At 43.1% G+C, this 21,508-nt stretch overlaps 1 protein-coding gene across 9 annotated transcripts in view; it reads right to left on the bottom strand.

The window, feature by feature from the left end:
- PNPLA7 (patatin like phospholipase domain containing 7) overlaps positions 1-21,508 on the bottom strand; it is a 503,274-nt gene that overhangs the window by 100,529 nt on the left and 381,237 nt on the right. For all 9 annotated transcript variants that reach the window (XM_053695647.1, XM_053695646.1, XM_053695653.1 and 6 more), the window contains 3 exons: positions 20,438-20,620; positions 7,547-7,665; positions 4,424-4,580 (listed from right to left, as the gene is read on the bottom strand). In XM_053695647.1, the coding sequence (XP_053551622.1) occupies positions 4,424-4,580; positions 7,547-7,665; positions 20,438-20,620 (459 nt within the window). The remainder of the gene's footprint in view (positions 1-4,423; positions 4,581-7,546; positions 7,666-20,437; positions 20,621-21,508) is intronic.

Raw genomic sequence — 21,508 nt, 5'->3', positions numbered from 1 at the left:
ATCGGTGCATGCATCCTGTATCGATATTAAAGCTGATCGGTGCATGCATACTGTATCGATATTAGGACTGAACGGTGCATGCATCCTGTACCAATATTAGAGCTGATCGGTGCATGCATCCTGTATCAATATTAAAGCTGATCGGTGCATGCATCCTGTAACGATATTAGGACTGATCGGTGCATGCATCTTGTACCGATATTAGAGCTGATAGGTGCATGCATCCTGTGTCGATATTACAGATGATAGTGCATGCATCCTGTATCTATATTAGAGATGATCGGTGCATGCATCCTGTATCAATATTACAGATGATCGGTGCATGCATCCTGTATTGATAATAGAGATGATCGTGCATGCATCCTGTATCGATATTAGAGATGATCAGTGCATGCATCCTGTATTGATAATAGAGATGATCGTGCATGCATCCTGTATCGATATTAGAGATGATCGGTGCATGCATCCTGTATCGATTTTAGAGATGATCGGTGCATGCATCCTGTATTGATAATAGAGATGATTTGTGCATGCATCCTGCATCGATATTACAGATGATCGTGCATGCATCCTGTATCAATATAAGAGATGATTGGTGCATGCATCCTGTATCGATATTAAAGATGATCGTGCATGCATCCTGTATCGATATTAGAGATGATCGGTGCATGCATCCTGTGTCGATATTAGAGATGATTGGTGCATGCATCCTGTATCGATATTAGAGATGATCGTGCATGCATCCTGTATCGATATTAGGAATGATCGGTGCATGCATCCTGTATCGATATTAGAGATGATTGGTCCATGCATCCTGTATCGATATTAGGAATGATCGGTGCATGCATCCTGTATTGATATTAGAGATGATCGGTGCATGCATCCTGTGTCGATATTAGAGATGATCGTGCATGCATCCTGTATCGATATTACAGATGATAGGTGCATGCATCCTGTGTCGATATTAGAGATGAACGTGCATGCATCCTGTATCGATATTAGGAATGATCCGTGCATGCATCCTGTGTCGATATTACAGATGATCGTGCATGCAACCTATATCGATATTACAGATGATCGGTGCATGCATCCTGTATCGATATTACAGATGATCCTGCATGCATCTAATATCGATATTACTGATGATCGGTACATGCACCCTGTATCGATATTAGAGATGATTGGTGCATGCATCCTGTATCGATATTACAGATGATCGGTGCATGCATCCTGTATCGATATTACAGATGATCCTGCATGCATCTAATATCGATATTACTGATGATCGGTGCATGCACCCTGTATCGATATTAGAGATGATTGGTGCATGCTTCCTGTATCGATATTAGAGATGATCGGTGCATGCATCCTGTATCGATATTAGGACTGATCGGTGCATGCATCCTGTATCGATATTAGAGATGACTGGTGCATGCATCCTGTATCGATATTAGAGATGAACGTGTCGGCATCCTGTATCGATATTAGAGATGATTGATGCATGCATCCTGTATCGATATTAGAGATGATCGGTGCATGCATCCTGTATCGATATTAGGACTGATCGGTGCATGCATCCTGTATCGATATTAGAGATGATTGGTGCATGCATCCTGTATCGATATTAGAGATAATTGGTGCATGCATCCTGTATCGATATAAGAGAGGAATTGTGCATGCATCCTGTATCGATATTAGAGATGATTGGTGCATGCATCCTTTATAGATATTAAGAATGATCGGTGCATGCATCCTGTATCAATATTAGAGATGATCAGTGCATGCATCCTGTGTCGATATTAGAGATGATCGTGCATGCATCCTGTATCGATATTACAGATGATCGGTGCATGCATCCTGTATCGATATAAGAGATGAATTGTGCATGCATCCTGTATTGACATTAGAGATGATTGGTGCATGCATCCTGTATAGATATTAGGAATGATCGGTGCATGCATCTGTATTGATATTAGGAATGATCGGTGCATGCATCCTGTATCGATATTAGAGATGATCGGTGCATGCATCCTGTGTCGATATTAGAGATGATCGTGCATGCATCCTGTATCGATATGAGAGATGATTGGTGCATGCATCCTGTATCGATATTAGATATGATCGGTGCATGCATCCTGTGTCAATATTACAGATGATCGGTGCATGCATCCTGTATTGATAATAGAGATGATTTGTGCATGCATCCTGTATCAATATTACAGATGATCGTGCATGCATCCTGTATCGATATTAGAGATGATCGGTGCATGCATCCTGTATCAATATTACAGATGATCGGTGCATGCATCCTGTATTGATAATAGAGATGATCGTGCATGCATCCTGTATCGATATTAGAGATGGTCGGTGCATGCATCCTGTATCAATATTAAAGCTGATCGTGCATGCGTCCTGTATCGATATTAGAGATGATCGGTGCATGCATCCTGTGTCGATAATAGAGATGATTGGTGCATGCATCCTGTATCGATATTAGAGATGATCGTGCATGCATCCTGTATCGATATTAGGAATGATCGGTGCATGCATCCTGTATCGATATTAGAGATGATTGGTGCATGCATCCTGTATCGATATTAGAGATGATTGGTGCATGCATCCTGTATCGATATTAGGAATGATCGGTGCATGCATCCTGTATTGATATTAGAGATGATCGGTGCATGCATCCTGTATCGATATTAGAGATGATCCTGTCTGCATCCTGTATCGATATTAGAGATCCTGTATCGATATTAAAGATGATAGGTGCATGCATCCTGTATCAATATAAGAGATGATCGGTGCATGCATCCTGTGTTGATATTAGAGATGATTGGTGCATGCATCCTGTATCGATATTAGAGATGATCGGTGCATGCATCCTGTATCGATCTTAGGACTGATCGGTGCATGCATCCTGTATCGATATTAGAGATGATTGGTGCATGCATCCTGTATCGATATTAGAGATAATTGGTGCATGCATCCTGTATCGATATAAGAGAGGAATTGTGCATGCATCCTGTATCGATATTAGATATGATTGGTGCATGCATCCTTTATAGATATTAGGATGCATCTGTATCGATATTAAGAATGATCGGTGCATGCATCCTGTATCAATATTAGAGATGATCGGTGCATGCATCCTGTGTCGATATTAGAGATGATCGTGCATGTATCCTGTATCGATATTACAGATGATCGGTGCATGCATCCTGTATCCATATTAGGAATGATCGGTGCATGCATCCTGTATCAATATTAGAGATGATCAGTGCATGCATCCTGTGTCGATATTAGAGATGATTGTGCATGCATCCTGTATCGATATTAGGAATGATCGGTGCATGCATCCTGTGTCGATATTAGAGATGATTGGTGCATGCATCCTGTATTGATACTAGAGATGATTGGTGCATGCATCCTGTATCGATATTACATATGATCAGTGCATGCATCCTGTATCGATATTAGAGATGATCGTGCACGCATCCTGTATCGATATTAGAGATGATCGGTGCATGTATCCTGTATCAATATTAGAGATGATCGGTGCATGCATCCTGTATCGATATTGGAGCTGATTGGTGCATGCATCCTGTATCGATATTGGAGCTGATTGGTGCATGCATCCTGTATCGATATTGGAGTTGATTGGTGCATGCATCTTGTATTGATACTGGAGCTGGTTGGTGCATGCACTCTGTACCGCTATTGGAGCGGATTGGTGCATGCATCCTGTGTCGATATTAGAGCTGATTGGTGCATACACTCTGTACCGATATTGGAGCTGATCGGCGCATGCAACCTGTGTCGATATTGGAGCTTATTGCGCATGCAACATGTGTCGATATTGGAGCTGATTAGTGCTTGCGTCCTGTGTCGATATTGGAGCTGATTGGTGCATGCACTGTGTACCGATATTGGAGCTAATTGGTGTATGCACTCTGTATCTTTATTGGAGATGATTGGAGGATGGACCATGTACCAATATTGGAGTTGATTGGTGCATGCACTCTGTACTGATATTGGAGCTAATTGGTGTATGTACAATGTACCGATACTGGAGCTGATTGGTGTATGCACTCTATAGCAATATTAGATATGATTGGTGCATGCATCCTGTATCAATGCTAGAGTTGATTGGTGTATGCACTCTATACCTATATTTGAGCTGATTGGTGCATGCACACATATTAGTTTGTAGAGCTAGTGCACAAGAGACTAGAAATCAGCAGATGATTACACTCAGAGAGGCTTTTCTTTAACATGCAGTACTTTATATTGCACAGGTTGTTACAACAGAATGTTTAGGCTATACAACCCATTATACAATGATCCTTGTTGTAAACACAGACTTTTTGTTATAACTATTCACTACCTTCTTATACTGGTAAAATGTAAAGGTTTTGCTCACCATACACCACTCGCGGGCTCTTATCTTCATGCGGTTAAAACCACGCTCTTCTGCATACAGTGCTCCCATGAAGGCTCCAATGGAAGTGCCCCCAACCATGTCAATGGGAATACCAGCTTCTATCAAGGCTTTAATGATGCCAACCTGAGAGCAGCCCCTGGCAAATACAGAGACAAGATAATATAAATAAGAGAGAAACTTATAGTATTCTTTATGTCTTTTTGGGTGGAAAATTTTCTATATCGTAAAATAAAACACAGCCTCATAAATTGGGAGGGACAGGGGAGTTCCCAGGGTATATCTGAAATTCTCTCACAAGTCTTGTGAAATGTTGTAAGCATTTTAAACAAGCTGGTCTCACTGATCTTTCTCACCAGCTGTATGCATGTAAAGTTTACTCAAAATTCACAATACACTTATTTTTAACGGACAGAAAACTAATATATACTAAACTATAGGCAAAACAAGTTCAATTGTAGTGAAAAAAAATTCAGTTTCATTTGTAATTAATGCAAACTGAGCCTTTATATCAGCCCAGGTGTTTTCCAGTTACCTTCTACTCTCCTGGGTAATTCTGTATCCCAGAGAGCCTTATTAGTTTCTATGGAAGACATTTCTCTGGGACTTTCAGGTTCTGCCCCTTTTCTTAAAGAATTCAGTGAGTTCAGCCCCTGTGAAGTCTGCACTATAATTTCTCTCAAAACCAGAGAATCTTTCCTTATCAGGCCCATAGAAAGCAATAAAGTTCTCTGGGAAACGGAAGCTGTCCGTTTTTTTAAATAGAAGAAACACAAAATTCAATGTCATTTGTAAAAGATACACATACATATACAAAATATGATCCTACTTTTTCAAAGTTACACAGAAACTGTGAAAGCATAATCAGAATTTGTAAAAGCACAGTCCTAAATACACTGCTGTATACAAAATAGAAAGTTTAAATGTAATAAAACGTAATCCAAAATGTAAAGTAATATAAAATACAAAGCACAAAGTATAAATGCAGCAGAACTGTCATGTGATACAGTGCTATCTTACTCTGATGAAGCACCTGCTTCTTACTCCCCTGAAGCACCTGCTTCTTACACCCCTGGAGCACCTGCTTCTGACTCCCCTGGAGCACCTGCTTCTTACACCCCTGGAGCACCTGCTTCTGACTCCCCTGGAGCACCTGCTTCTGACTCCCCTGGAGCACCTGCATTTTACTCCCCTGGAACACCTGCTTTTGACTACCCTGGAGCACCTGCTTCCTACTCCCCTGGAGTACCTGCTTTTTACTCCCCTGGAGCACCTGCTTCCTACACCCCTGGAGCACCTGCTTCTTACTTCTCTGGAGCACCTGCTTCCTACTCCCGTGGAGCACCTGCTTCTGACTCCCCTGGAACACCTGCTTCTGACTCCCTTGGAGCACCTGCTTCATACACCTGCTTCTGACTCCCCTGGAGCACCTGCATTTTACTCCCCTGGAACACCTGCTTTTGACTCCCCTGGAGCACCTGCTTTTGACTCCCCTGGAGCACCTGCTTTTGACTCCCCTGGAGTACCTGCTTTTTACTCCCCTGGAGCACCTGCTTCCTACACCCCTGGAGCACCTGCTTCTTACTTCTCTGGAGCACCTGCTTCCTACTCCCGTGGAGCACCTGCTTCTGACTCACCTGGAACACCTGCTTCTGACTCCCCTAGAGCACCTGCTTCATACACCCCTGGAGCACCTGCTTCTGACTCCCCTGGAGCACCTGCATTTTACTCCCCTGGAACACCTGCTTTTGACTCCCCTGGAGCACCTGCTTCCTACTCCCCTGGAGTACCTGCTTTTTACTCCTCTGGAGCACCTGCTTCCTACACCCCTGGAGCACCTGCTTCTTACTTCTCTGGAGCACCTGCTTCCTACTCCCGTGGAGCACCTGCTTCTGACTCCCCTGGAACACCTGCTTCTGACTCCCCTGGAGCACCTGCTTCTGACTCCCCTGGAGCACCTGCTTCCTACACCCCTGCAGCACCTACTTCTGACTCCCCTGGAGCCCCTGCATTTTACTCCCCTGGAGCACCTGCATTTTACTCCCCTGGAACACCTGCTTTTGACTCCCCTGGAGCACCTGCTTCCTACTCCCCTGGAGTACCTGCTTCCTACACCCCTGGAGCACCTGCTTCTTACTTCTCTGGAGCACCTGCTTCCTACTCCCCTGGAGCACCTGCTTCTGACTCCCCTGGAGCACCTGCTTCTGACTCCCCTGGAGCACCTGCTTCTGACTCCCCTGGAGCTTCTGACTCCCCTGGAGCACCTGCTTCTGACTCCCCTGGAGCACCTGCTTCTGACTCCCCTGGAGCACCTGCTTCTGACTCCCCTGGAGCACCTGCTTCTGACCACACTGATGCACCTGCTTCCCTACTCCCCTGGAGCACCTGCTTCCTACTCCTCTGGAGCACCTGCTTCCTACTCCCCTGGAGCACCTGCTTCCTACACCCCTGCAGCACCTGCTTCCTACACCCCTGCAGCACCTGCTTCCTACACCCCTGCAGCACATGCTTCTTACTCCCCTGGAGCACCTGCTTCCTACTCCCCTGGAGCACCTGCTTCCTACTCCCCTGGAGCAGCTGCTTCCTACTCCCCTGGAGCACATGCTTCTTACTCCGCTGGAGCACTTGCATCTTACTCTACTGATGCACCTGTTTCTTACTGCCCTGGAGCACCTGCTTCCTACACCCCTGCAGCACCTGCTTCCTACACCCCCTGCAGCACCTGCTTTTTACAACCTTGCAGCACCTGCTTCTTACACTAGTAAGACCATTGTTTTAAAGGAGGATGGCTCAGAAGGATATGTCATTCTCCCATAAGATCTTTGGAACACAACTTTTCAGATCAGTGAGATCTATACCATAAAATCCTAGTAAATATTTCATTACAATCTAACAGAAGCATTTCAAATTACAAATACTGAGAACAAATATATATCATGACATAAAGTTATTATTGAAGCATCTATTTAAACTTGCATCTTTGGAAGATGTTATGTAGCACAGTGATTTAAAAAAAAAAAAAAAGAACTTATAAGATTAGCACGTGACATACCCATTTTACAAAATGTTCTGGGTCCTTGACACAAATCCTGACCATCTACTCACCTAGCTCCTCCACCTCCCAGGACCAGTGCAATGGCATTTCCAGTAAGAACCCGAGCAAGGCGTGAAAAGTCACAGTGACAGTCTGGAGGCTTCTGTGAGACTCGCTCGTACATCTCAATCTGCAAAAAATAAAAAAAAACTTATGCAGGGACTGGGCCTTCTTTTATTTATCTACATGGAACCAGATTTAGTATCATACATAACTAGAGACAGCTGAAGATACGGCCGAGCTTCAATTACATTCTGCAAGTGACATACGTAACACTCATAATTACAGAACATCAGCGTTAAATGTAACTACTTCACTACCAAACAAGACTGCAATGAGTTGTCCTCTCTGCAGCTAAAATATGTGTTATATGGCATTTAAAGCAATTAAAGGGACAGTAAATCAAAAATAAACTTTCTTTCCTATGGCATGGAGAGTCCACGACTTCATTCCAATTACTAGTGGGATATTCACCTCCTGGCCAGCAGGAGGAGGCAAATAGCACACCAGCAGAGCTGTTAAGTGTCACTTCCCTTACCCAGTCATTCTTTGCCTCTGTGATGAGAGGATGGCGAAGATGAGTGTCTGAGAAGATTAATACTTTAATGGGTACTTTTTCCCTGCAAGCAAGGATTGGGGTCTAGTCAAGTCCATATCAATCTCTTTTAGCAGTTACAAGGCGGCAAGGTGGTCTTTGCTTTACTTCTAACACTATTGCTACCCCTTTGCAATAATCCAGAGTTAGTTACTTTGTTCTTTTTTTTGTCTACAGGTCCCTGATAGATTGTGGAGTATTTATCACACCTGAGTAACTGTCTTTCTGCCCGACAGCAGGACCCTCAGGTAAGTACTTTTTGCCTTCTAGGTACTGAAGGTGTGCACTTTAAGGGGTTAATGCCTCTAGGATCATTTGGGACTCAGTTATCCTTTATTTAGGGTACAAAATATTTGTATGTTAAAAAAGGAGACTAAGGGGTTGATATTTTCCCCTGTATTGGGATCTCATATCTCTAGTGTGGCTGAAGGGGTGTTTTTATAATGGTCTTTAATGTGAGACATCACCAAAAAACAAAAACGACGTTTCGGTCAGCACCTGACCTTAATCATGTTCTATGTAGGTGCTGACCGAAACATCATTTTTGTTTTTTGGTGATGTCTCACATTATAGGCTATTGAAACTTATACTTTGGTGCTGCTACTTTTTGTTTGCTGCTTGGATTTGGGGTATGTGTATGGACCCCTGTAGCGTGCACCTAATATTTTGCAGCGAGTGCTGGGCCTACCTCCTATTTCTACATTGTGTTTTTATAATGACCTGTGGAAACATTTTAGATGCGAGTACTATGTGGCTTGGAGATTGAGGGATCAAGACTTGTAAAAACATAATTTATGCTTACCTGATAAATTTATTTCTCTTGTAGTGTATCCAGTCCACGGATCATCCATTACTTATGGGATATTCTCCTTCCCAACAGGAAGTTGCAAGAGGATCACCCACAGCAGAGCTGCTATATAGCTCCTCCCCTAACTGCCATATCCAGTCATTCGACCGAAACCAACAGAGAAAGGAGAAACCATAGGGTGCAGTGGTGACTGTAGTTTAATTAAATTTTAGACCTGCCTTAAAATGACAGGGCGGGCCGTGGACTGGATACACTACAAGAGAAATAAATTTATCAGGTAAGCATAAATTATGTTTTCTCTTGTTAAGTGTATCCAGTCCACGGATCATCCATTACTTATGGGATACCAATACCAAAGCTAAAGTACACGGATGATGGGAGGGACAAGGCAGGGATTAAGCGGAAGGAACCACTGCCTGAAGAACCTTTCTCCCAAAAACAGCCTCCGAAGAAGCAAAAGTATCAAATTTGTAAATTTTGAAAAAGTGTGAAGCGAAGACCAAGTCGCGGCCTTGCAAATCTGTTCAACAGAGGCCTCATTTCTAAAGGCCCAGGTGGAAGCCACAGCTCTAGTAGAATGAGCTGTAATTCTTTCAGGGGGCTGCTGTCCAGCAGTCTCATAGGCTAGGCGTATAATACTCCGAAGCCAAAAGGAAAGAGAGGTTGCCGAAGCTTTTTGACGTCTCCTCTGTCCAGAATAAACGACAAACAGGGAAGATGTTTGACGAAAATGTTTAGTAGCTTGTAAGTAAAACTTCAAGGCACGGACTACGTCCAGATTATGTAAAAGACGTTCCTTCTTTGAAGAAGGATTAGGACACAATGATGGAACAACAATCTCTTGATTGATATTCTTGTTAGAAACCACCTTAGGTAAAAACCCAGGTTTGGTACGCAGAACTACCTTATCTGCATGAAAAACCAGATAAGGAGAATCACACTGTAAGGCAGATAGCTCAGAGACTCTCCGAGTCGAGGAAATAGCCATCAAAAACAGAACTTTCCAAGATAAAAGCTCAATATCAATGGAATGAAGGGGTTCAAACGGAACTCATTGAAGAACTTTAAGAACCAAGTTTAAGCTCCATGGGGGAGCAACAGGTTTAAACACAGGCTTAATTCTAACCAAAGCCCGACAAAACGCCTGGACGTCTGGAACCTCTGCCAGACGCCTGTGCAAAAGAATAGACAGAGCAGAAATCTGTCCCCTCAAGGAACTAGCTGATAATCCTCTGTCCAAACCCTCTTGGAGAAAGGACAATATCCTAGGAATCCCAACCTTACTCCATGAGTAATCCTTGGATTCACACCAGTAAAGATATGTACGCCATATCTTGTGATAGATTTTCCTGGTAACAGGCTTTCGTGCTTGTATTAAGGTATCAATGACTGACTCGGAGAAGCCACGCTTTGATAGAATCAAGCGTTCAATCTCCATGCAGTCAGTCTCAGAGAAATTAGATTTGGATGATTGAAAGGACCTTGTATTAGAAGGTCCTGTCTTAGAGGCAGAGTCCATGGTGGAAAGGATGACATGTCCACTAGGTCTGCATACCAGGACCTGCGTGGCCACGCAGGTGCTATTAGAATCACTGATGCTCTCTCCTGTTTGATTTTGGCAATCAGTCGAGGGAGCAGAGGATACGGTGGAAACACATAAGCCAGGTTGAAGAACCAAGGCGCTGCTAGAGCATCTATCAGCGTCGCTTCTGGGTCCCTGGACCTGGATCCGTAACAAGGAAGCTTGGCGTTCTGGCGAGACGCCATGAGATCCAACTCTGGTTTGCCCCAACGATGAATCAATTGAGCAAACACCTCCGGATGGAGTTCCCACTCCCCCGGGTGAAAAGTCTGACGACTTAGAAAATCCGCCTCCCAGTTCTCCACGCCTGGGATATGGATTGCTGACAGGTGGCAAGAGTGAGTCTCTGCCCAGCGAATTATTTTTGAGACTTCTAACATCGCTAGGGAACTCCTGCTTCCCCCTTGATGGTTGATGTAAGCCACAGTCGTGATGTTGTCCGACTGAAATCTGATGAACCTCAGTGTTGCTAACTGAGGCCAAGCCAGAAGAGCATTGAATATTGCTCTTAACTGCAGAATATTTATCGGAAGGAGTTTCTCCTCCTGAGTCCACGATCCCTGTGCCTTCAGGGAGTTCCAGACTGCACCCCAACCTAGAAGGCTGGCATCTGTTGTTACAATTGTCCAATCTGGCCTGCGAAAGGTCATACCCTCGGACAGGTGGACCCGAGACAACCACCAGAGAAGAGAATCTCTGGTCTCTTGATCCAGATTTAGCAGAGGGGACAAATCTGTGTAATCCCCATTCCACTGACTTAGCATGCATAATTGCAGCGGTCTGAGATGTAGGCGCGCAAATGGCACTATGTCCATTGCCGCTACCATTAAGCCGATCACCTCCATACACTGAGCCACCGAAGGGCGCGGAATGGAATGAAGAATACGGCAAGCATTTAGAAGCTTTGATAACCTGGACTCCGTCAGGTAAATTTTAATCTCTACAGAATCTATAAGAGTCCCTAAGAAGGAGACTCTTGTGAGTGGGGATAGAGAACTCTTTTTCCTTGTTCACTTTCCACCCGTGCGATCTCAGAAATACCAGAACTATCTCTGTATGAGACTTGGCAATTTGAAAGCTTGACGCCTGTATCAGGATGTCGTCTAGATACGGAGCCACCGCTATGCCTCGCGGTCTTAGAACCGCCAGAAGTGAGCCCAGAACCTTCGTAAAGATTCTCGGGGCTGTAGCCAACCCGAAGGGAAGAGCTACAAATTGGTAATGCCTGTCTAGAAAGGTAAACCTTAGGAACCGATGATGATCTTTGTGAATCGGTATGTGAAGGTAGGCATCCTTTAAGTCCACTGTGGTCTCTTGGATCATGGGTAGGATGGTCCGAATAGTTTCCATTTTGAAAGATGGAACTCTGAGGAATTTGTTTAAGATCTTTAGATCCAAAATTGGTCTGAAGGTTCCCTCTTTTTTGGGAACCACAAACAGATTTGAATAAAAACCCTGTCCTTGTTCCGTCCGCGGAACTGGATGGATCACTCCCATTACTAGGAGGTCTTGCACACAGCGTAGGAATGCCTCTTTCTTTATCTGATTTGCAGATAACCTTGAAAGATTAAATCTCCCTTGTGGAGGGGAAGTTTTGAAGTCCAGAAGATATCCCTGAGATATGATCTCCAACGCCCAGGGATCCTGAACATTTCTTGCCCACGCCTGGGCGAAGAGAAAAAGTCTGCCCCTTACTAGATCCGTCGCCGGATAGGGGGCCGTTCCTTCATGCTGTCTTAGAGGCAGCAGCAGGCTTTCTGGCCTGCTTGCCTTTGTTCCAGGACTGGTTAGGTTTCCAGGCCTGCTTAGAAGCGGAGGAAGTTGATGCTGCACCTGCCTTGGAATTTCGAAAGGCACGAAAATTAGACTGTTTGGCCTTTGATTTGGCCCTGTCCTGAGGAAGGGTATGACCCTTACCTCCAGTAATGTCAGCAATAATTTCTTTCAAACCAGGCCCGAATAAGGGCTGCCCCTTGAAAGGAATGTTGAGTAATTTAGACTTTGAAGTCACGTCAGCTGACCAGGATTTAAGCCATAGCGCCCTACGCGCCTGGATGGCGAATCCGGAATTCTTAGCCGTTAGTTTAGTCAAATGAACAATGGCATCAGAAACAAATGAGTTAGCTAGCTTAAGAGTTCTAAGCTTGTCAACAATTTCAGTCAATGGAGCTGTATGGATGGCCTCTTCCAGGGCCTCAAACTAGAATGCCGCCGCAGCAGTGACAGGCGCAATGCATGCAAGGGGCTGTAAAATAAAACCTTGTTGAATAAACATTTTCTTAAGGTAACCCTCTAATTTTTTATCCATTGGATCTGAAAAAGCACAACTGTCCTCAACCGGGATAGTGGTACGCTTTGCTAAAGTAGAAACTGCTCCCTCCACCTTAGGGACAGTCTGCCATAAGTCCCGTGTAGTGGCATCTATTGGAAAAAAAATTCTAAATATAGGAGGTGGGGAAAAGGGCACACCGGGCCTATCCCACTCCTTACTAATAATTTCTGTAAGCCTTTTAGGTATTGGAAAAACATCAGTACTCAACGGCACTGCATAGTATTTATCCAGCCTACACAATTTCTCTGGCACTGCAATTGTGTCACAGTCATTCAGAGCAGCTAATACCTCCCCAAGCAATACACGGAGGTTCTCAAGCTTAAATTTAAAATTAGAAATCTCTGAATCAGGTCTCCCCGAATCAGAGACGTCACCCACAGACTGAAGCTCTCCGTCCTCAGGTTCAGCATATTGTGACGCAGTATCAGACATGGCTCTTACAGCATCTACGCGCTCTGTATCTCGTCTAACCCCAGAGCTATCGCGCTTGCCTCTCAATTCAGGCAATCTGGATAATACCTCTGACAGGGTATTATTCATGATTGCAGCCATGTCCTGCAAAGTAATCGCTATGGGCGTCCCTGATGTACTTGGCGCCATATTAGCGTGCGTCCCTTGAGCGGGAGGCGAAGGGTCCGACACGTGGGAAGAGTTAGTCGGCATAACTTCCCCCTCGACAGACCCCTCTGGTGACAATTCTTTTATAGATAAAGACTGATCTTTACTCTTTAAGGTGAAATCAATACATTTAGTACACATTCTCCTATGGGGCTCCACCATGGCTTTTAAACATAATGAACAAGTATCCTCTGTTTCAGACATGTTTGTACAGACTAGCAATTAGACTAGCAAGCTTGGAAAACACTTTAAAGCAAGTTAACAAGCAATATAAAAAACGTTACTGTGCCTTTAAGAGAAACAAGTTTTGACAAAATTTGAAATAACAGTGAAAAAAGACAGTTACACTAACAAAATTTTTACAGTGTATGTAACAAGTCAGCAGAGCATTGCACCCACTTGCAAATGGATGATTAACCCCTTAATAACAAAAACAGAATAATAAATGACAAAAACGTTTTTTAAACACAGTCACAACAACTGCCACAGTCTACTGTGATTGTTACCCTCCTCAAACACGACTTTGAAGCCTTTTGAGCCCTTCAGAGATGCCCTGTATCATGCAGGAAGAAGCTGAATGTCTCTGTCAGTATTTTTACCTGCACAGAAAAGCACTAAAATAGGCCCTTCCCACTCATATTGCAACAGTGGAAAGCTTCAGGAAACTGTCTCTAGGCAGAAATCAAACCAGCCATGTGGAAAAAAACTAGGCACCAATAAGTTTTGTCACCAAACATATAAAAACGATTAACATGCCAGCAAACGTTTTATATTACATTTTTATAAGAGTATGCATCTCTATTAATATGCCTGATACCAGTAGCTATCACTGCATTTAAGGCTTTACTTACATTAATCCGGTATAAGCAGCATTTTCTAGCAAATTCCATCCCTAGAAAAATATTAACTGCACATACCTTATTGCAGGAAAACCTGCACGCCATTCCCTCTCTGAAGTTACCTCACTCCTCAGAATATGTGAGAACAGCCATGGATCTTAGTTACTTCTGCTAAGATCATAGAAAATGCAGGCAGATTCTTCTTCTAAATACTGATAAACAGCACACTCCGGTACCATTTAAAAATAACAAACTTTTGATTGAAGAAATAAACTAAGTATAAAACACCACTCTCCTCTTACGACCTCCATCTTTGTTGAGGGTTGCAAGAGAATGACTGGATACGGCAGTTAGGGGAGGAGCTATATAGCAGCTCTGCTGTGGGTGATCCTCTTGCAACTTCCTGTTGGGAAAGAGAATATCCCATAAGTAATGGATGATCCGTGGACTGGATACACTTAACAAGAGAAAAGGAGAATTCTAATTTGTGGTCCTTTCGTAACTTCAAAAGGGCAGAAGTCTCCCTCTTCTTCTTCCAAGACGGATCAGTCCAAGACCTCTTGGAGGTCCAGCCAGTCTTGGAATAAAGAGAAACAATCTAAAAAGCCTTCATCTGATGCTTAATCAGCATGAAGGGTCTGCCCCGGTCCAGTCTTGGATCAAGTGGGGGGAAGGCTTTCCTTTTTTCATCAAGCTTGGATATGCAATGTCCCAGATCCTTGGGCGGTGGACATAGTATCCCTGGGTTACAAAATAGGACTCAAGTCTTGTACTCCCAGGGGCAGATTCATCCTCTCAAGATTATCTGCAGATCAGGTAAAGAGAGAGGCCTTCTTAAACTGCGTAAAGGACCTATCTTCCCTGGAAGTGATTGTTCCAGTTTCAGTAGAAGAACAGGGTCAAGGATTCTATTCAAATCTTTTTGTAGTTCCCCAAAAGGAGGGAACCTTTCGCCCCATTTTAGACCTGAAGGATGCAAATCTTCATGTTCCCATTCACAAAGATCATCATCAGTTTCTGAGGTTTGCTTTTCTGGACAAGCATTTCCAGTTTGTTGCACTTCTGTTTGGCCTTGCCACAGCTCCCAGAATATTCACAAAGGTTCTGGGGACTCTTTTGGCAGTTGTCAGATCTCAGGGGATTGCAGTAGCGCCTTACCTGGACGACATCTTGGTTCAGGCGTCATCTTTTCAACTAGCAGAATCTCATACAGAGATGTTGTTGTCTTTTCTATGTTCCCAGGGGTGGAAAGTGAATCTGTAAAATAGTTCCCTTGTTCCAGCTACAAGGGTGTGTTTCTTAGGGACTATCATAGATCCCCTATCCATGAAGATTTTCCTGACAGAGGTAAGGAAATACAAAATTCTTGCATCATGCATTTCTCTCCAGTCTACTCTTCCATCAGTGGCTTCCATCAGTGGCTCATCAGTCTTCCATCCAGTCTACTCAGTCCATCAGTGGCTCAATGCATGGAGGTAATTGGTTGGATGGTTGCTTCCATGGACATCATTCCTTTTGCTGGGTTCCATCTGAGACCTCTCCAACTATGCATGCCCAGTCAATGGAGCGGAGACCATTCAGATCTATCTCAGAGAATAGACCTAAAAAGGGACTCTCTCTCGTGGTGGATTGCGCAGGACCATCTGTCTCGAGGTACATGTTTCCTTAGACCTTCCTGGGGATTGTAACAGAAGCCAGCCTGGTAGCCTAGGGAGCAGTTTGGGGTTTGTTAAAGGCTCAAGGTCTGTGGACTCAGGAGGAGTCTTCCCTTCCCATAAACATCTTGGAGTTGAGAGCAATCTTTAAAGACTTGACAGCTTGGCCTCAATTGTCTTTAGCCTGGTTTATCAGATTCCAGTCGGACAACATCACCTCAGTGGCTTAAATCAACCACCAGGGGAGAACCCAGAGTTCCCTAGCTATGAAGGAGGTGACTCGCATCCTGCAGTGGGCGGAAGCTCACGACTGTCTCCTATCTGCCACCCACATTCCAGGGGTGGACAACTGTGAGGCAGATTTTCTGAGCAGACAGTCCTTTCATCCCAGGGAGTGGGCTCTCCATCCGGATGTGTTTTCAATGATAACCCTCAGGTGGTGGGTTCCGGAGTTGGATCTGATGGCATCTTGTCAAAATGCCAAGCTTCCAAGGTACGGTTCAAGGTTAAGAGATCCTCAGGCCATTCTGACAGACGCTCTGGTGGTTCCTTGGATCTTCTCTCTGGCGTACCTGTTTCCTCCGTTTGCTCTCCTTCCATAAGTCATTGCTCGTATCAAACAGGAGAGAGCATACGTTATTCTTATAGCTCCTGCGTGGCCTTGCAGGATCTGGTTTCCAGACCTGGTAAGTATGTCTTCTCTTCCACCTTGGAAGTTACCGCTGAGGAAGGGCCTTCTACTTCAGGGTCCCTTCCTCCATCCAAATCTAGATTCTCTGAATCTGACTGCTTGGAGATTAAACGCCTAGTCTTGGCTAGGCGTGGCTTCTCTGAGACGATTATTGATGCCATGCTTCATTCACGCTCGTAAGTCTGTTACTCGTAAGATTTACCATAAGGTGTGGCACAAATACCTATATTGGTGTGAATCAAAAGGATTCTCTTGGAGCAGGGTAAGGATACCCAGAATTTTGTCCTTTTTGCAGGAGGGCCTAGAGAAAAGTTTGTCAGTCAGTACTCTGAAGGGTCAGATCTCTGCTCTGTCTATTATTTTGCACAAACGTTTGGCAGACATGCCAGATGTCCATTCTTTTGTTCAGGCCCTGGTCAGAATCAGGCCTGTGTTTAAACCTGTTGCTCCTCCTTGGAGCCTTTATCTTGTTCTTAAAGCCTTGGAACAGCCTCCGTTTGAGCCAATACATTCTGTTAATATTAAATTGTTATCTTGGAAGGTTTTGTTTCTCCTTGCTATTTCTTCTGCTCGCAGAGTTTCTGAGCTTTCGGCTCTGCATTGTGATACCCCTTACCTTATTTTTTATGTGGATAAGGCGGTCCTTTGTACTAAGATGGGATTTCTTCCTAAGGTTGTGTTGGATCGCAATATTAATCAGGAAATTATTGTTCCTTCTTTTTGTCCCAATCCTTCTTCTCAGAAGGAATGTCTTTTGCATAACTTGGATGTTGTGCACGCTCTAAAGTTTTACCTTCAAGCAACTAAAGATTTTCAACAATCTTCTGCCCTGTTCGTGGTTTTCTATGGTAAGTGTAAGGGTCAGAAGACCACTTCTACTACCCTTTCTCTCTGGTTGAGAAGTGTTATACGGTATAAGACAGCTGGACAGCAGCCGTCTGAGAGAATTATGGCTCATTCTACTAGGGCTGTCTCTTCTTCCTGGGCTTTCAAAAATGAAACTTCTGTGGAACAAATTTGCAAGGCGGCAACATGGTCCTCTTTGCAAACCTTTTCCAAATTCTAAAAATTTGATACTTTTGCCTTGGCTGAGGCTCCTTTTGGGAGAAAAGTTCTTCAAGCAGTGGTGCCTTCTGTTTAGGTCCGCCTGTCTTGTTCATTCTGTGTCCTCTAGCTTGGGTATTGGTTCCCACTAGTAATTGGAATGACGTCGTGGACTCTCCATGCCATAGGAAAGAAAATTTAAGCTTACCTGATAAATGTATTTATTTCCGGGCATGGAGAGACCACGAACCGCCCTTATTTCAATTTAAGACGGCAGTTTTTTTTTGTGTAAACCTCAGGCACCTCTATACCCTGGTGTAATCTTCTTTTTCCATTTCCCTTCGGACAAATAACTGGGGGTTATGGGTAAGGGAAGTGACACTTAACAGCTCTGCTGGGGTGCTCTTTGCCTCCTCCTGCTGGCCAGGAGGTGAATATCCCATTACTAATTGGTATGAAGTTGTGGACTCTACATGCTCATAAATAAATTTATCAGGTAAGCATACATTTTCTTTTCATGATTTAGATAGAACATACAAGTTTAAACAACTTTACAGTTTACTTCCATTATCTCATTTGCTTTGTTCCCTTGGTAGATCCTTTGTTGAAAAGCATACCTTGCTCAACCTTGCTGAAAAAGCAGCAATGCACTACTGGGAGCTAGCTGTTAACTGGTGGCTGCACACATGTGCCTCAACCAACATGTTCAGCAAGCTCCCAGTAGTGCACGGGTCCCTCTTCAAAAAAATATACAAAGAGAATGAAACGTGACTGAAAGGTTGTTTAAAATTGTATTCTTTCTCTGAATCATGAAAAAGTAAAATGTTGGGTTTAAATGCCAGACATTTTATAATTTACATGTGTGGTTTAAAAAAAAAAAAAAAAAAAGATAATGTGTGTTTAAAGGGGACATAAATTATACTCATATGCTAAATCACATGAAACTGATGCAGTATAACTGTAAAAAGCTGACAGGAAAATATCACCTGAGCATCTTTATGTAAAAAAGGAAGATATTTTACCTCACAATCTCCTCAGCTCAGCAGAGTAAGTTCTGTGTAAAAAGTTATACTTCAGCTGCTGCCCAGCTGCAGGTAAAAAAAAACATAAAAAAAACAATGAAGAAATGAACAGCAGCCAATCAGCATCAACAGTGCTGAGGTCATGAACTCTTTCACTGTGATCTCATGAGATTTCACTTAACTCTCATGAGATTTCATTGTAAACTTCCTTAAGCTGAATAGGGAAATAAGATGAGAGTGCACGTAAGCTCGCTCCTTCCGCTGTCCCGGGGCAGACATACTGATTTGCTGCTTAGAAGTCCTTTACAATTAGGCTGACCATATTGCCGCTTTAAGAAGGAACACATATGAAAAATACATATGTGAGGGTTCTTATACAAAACCATTTCTTTAAATAGCCCTGAAAACAGCCCTGACATATGTATTTTTCATATGTGTCCCTTTTTAAAGCGGCAATATGGTCAGCCTATTTACAATGGGATGTGGCTACTGAGAAACTTTTGAGGTAAAATATCTTTCTTTTTTACATAGAGATGTTGAGGTGATATTTTCTAGTCAGCTTTTTACAGCTATGCTGCATCACTTTCAAGTGTTTCAATATTTGGGTTTTAAAGCCCTTTAAATGTGAACTGAAATGTAACTATGCTAAAAGCCAAGATTTACTGTGCAAAACAGGCCAAAATATTATTTGCTATAAAGTGGTTTTTTTTTTATTAATTGGGATGGACTTGAATTTAAAGTGAAGGTAAAGTTACCTTGTCGACAATCCAGAATTCAAATATTTTTTCTAAATGAATAGGACTTTAAGTCATCATTTTTTCTTACAAGTCCTGTAATCTCACTTTTAATTCACATTTTTCCTATTTCAAAATTCGACCCGTTTTCTTTTTTTTTTCTTTCTTTTTGAGTAACATTTTTCGATTAGCCAGTTGAAATTTTGGCCATTAGGTGGCCGCGACCCTACGTCATCCGCCTACTCGATGCGCTACATTCTATTTTTTGCTCTCAGTCTACACGCGCGTTGCCGTTTCGCGCATGCTTACTTCTTTTGTTTACGGCAGCATTGAATACGCATACGAGACTGGTTTCAATCGCATGCGCATTAGTGATGGGAAGCTCAGAATCGCGCATTTGCAGCGCTCACCGTGAACGCACGTTCTGAGATTACGTATAGAGCGAGTGGGATACATCACGGCACTTAAAATCCAGAAATAGAGATTGGGAGGAGTTATCGACGGGACAGTAGTAAACATTCCAAATCAAATTAAAAGAATTTTTTTTTTTAATTGAATAAAGTTAGCGATTACCTTAATCCAATGTTAAAAGAATGCATAGATATATTCGGATTACCTAAACTTTACCTTCACTTTAAAAACCCTGCTATTCTAACAGAATGGCGTAGAGCCCTATGTCTCTTTAATGAGACATTACAAACTAAATATATTTTATAAGCACAGTATTGAGATTATTCCCTGCTTCCCTCTAGTCATGTCAACATGTAGAAGTCTATCTTTCACTACATTTCAGTGCTGACCGTGTGCAGTAACTCTCCTTCAGATACCTGCAGTGAAACCTAGGTCACAAAATGGCAGCGCCCATAATTAGGGGGGGGGGGGGGAGGTAGAAGGAAATGTATTTAGCGTTTAATGTCCCTTTAAATCTGAAAAGATTGGTAACCTGCAAGAACAGTTTCCCAAAAGCGAGGTAGCATCTTACCAACTTTGGGAGGCTCTTTTTGGAGAAGACTCGATGACGACAGCAAATGTGCAGATGGCCCGAACACCAGCTCCTCATATTAAGCCACTCGACTGTACGGAACGGCGGAGGCCCATCCTCTTTGTGCAACAGAACCAGCTGCTTCTGCGCTCGCACCGCTGTGTTCTCTAACATCTTCTCAAGCTGCATTAGAAAACAAAGTTACTCATAGGTGCTCATCAAAGCAACTGCAGAAATATTCAGAGTCATCCGTCAGGAGATGAGCTTGAGTAACAACCAATAACATTTCTGTGTGAGAACAAGATGGTGGAGCAATACAGGAACAATTAAAGGGACATAAAACAGGTTGAGATCTGTGCATATCCTAAAAGGGATAATTAATTAAAAACAAGTTTGCATAAAAAAATTGTTTCAAAATTGCTGGCAAGTATTTTAAAATAATTTTCAAAAATAAGCAAAATGAATTTCATAGCTAAGCTGTCTGGAGTAGCCAATTCCACATCCCCTTTATCAGTGTTTAGACACAGGCATTGTATTTCAACTGAGTTCACAGCTTCTAGGCAGGCTCCAGCTAATAATCCCTATGCACTTCTGCATTCTACCAAAACACAATAGAAATAGATACAGCCATAGAAGGAATTGTGTGGGGGGAGTTAGAGCTTTACAATTCAGAAACTGAAAAGAAAGGGTTAATGGTGAGGCACTGCTGTGTACATTTGCAGGTAAAGTAATTAAAGTACATATTATATTTTGTCTCTATCCCAACTTGTTTTTTGTCCCTCTAATCTTCTTTTCTGCAGATCTATAAAGAAACAAATGAACATAAACTTTGATGACAATCGGATTACCACTCAAGCGATATCCAACATAAATTTTACTCTGCATCCCCAGAGAAGTCTATTATTTGGCAATCTGGCTTCATATGGTAACAGAGAATTAATCTTGCCCAGTTACCATATGAAGGCAGATGCTGGAAGCCCACAAACAGCAAATCTCGGTTGTTACTTGACTGCTTGGGCTCCCAGCATGTCAGATGTAGATCTACGTTATGTGGTACGATGGGCCATGACC

The sequence above is a fragment of the Bombina bombina genome, chromosome 12 (assembly GCF_027579735.1).
Source record: "Bombina bombina isolate aBomBom1 chromosome 12, aBomBom1.pri, whole genome shotgun sequence".
Taxonomy (NCBI): domain Eukaryota; kingdom Metazoa; phylum Chordata; class Amphibia; order Anura; family Bombinatoridae; genus Bombina; species Bombina bombina.
Note: the sequence above shows the minus strand (reverse complement) of the source record. Positions and strands in the feature narration are given on the sequence as shown.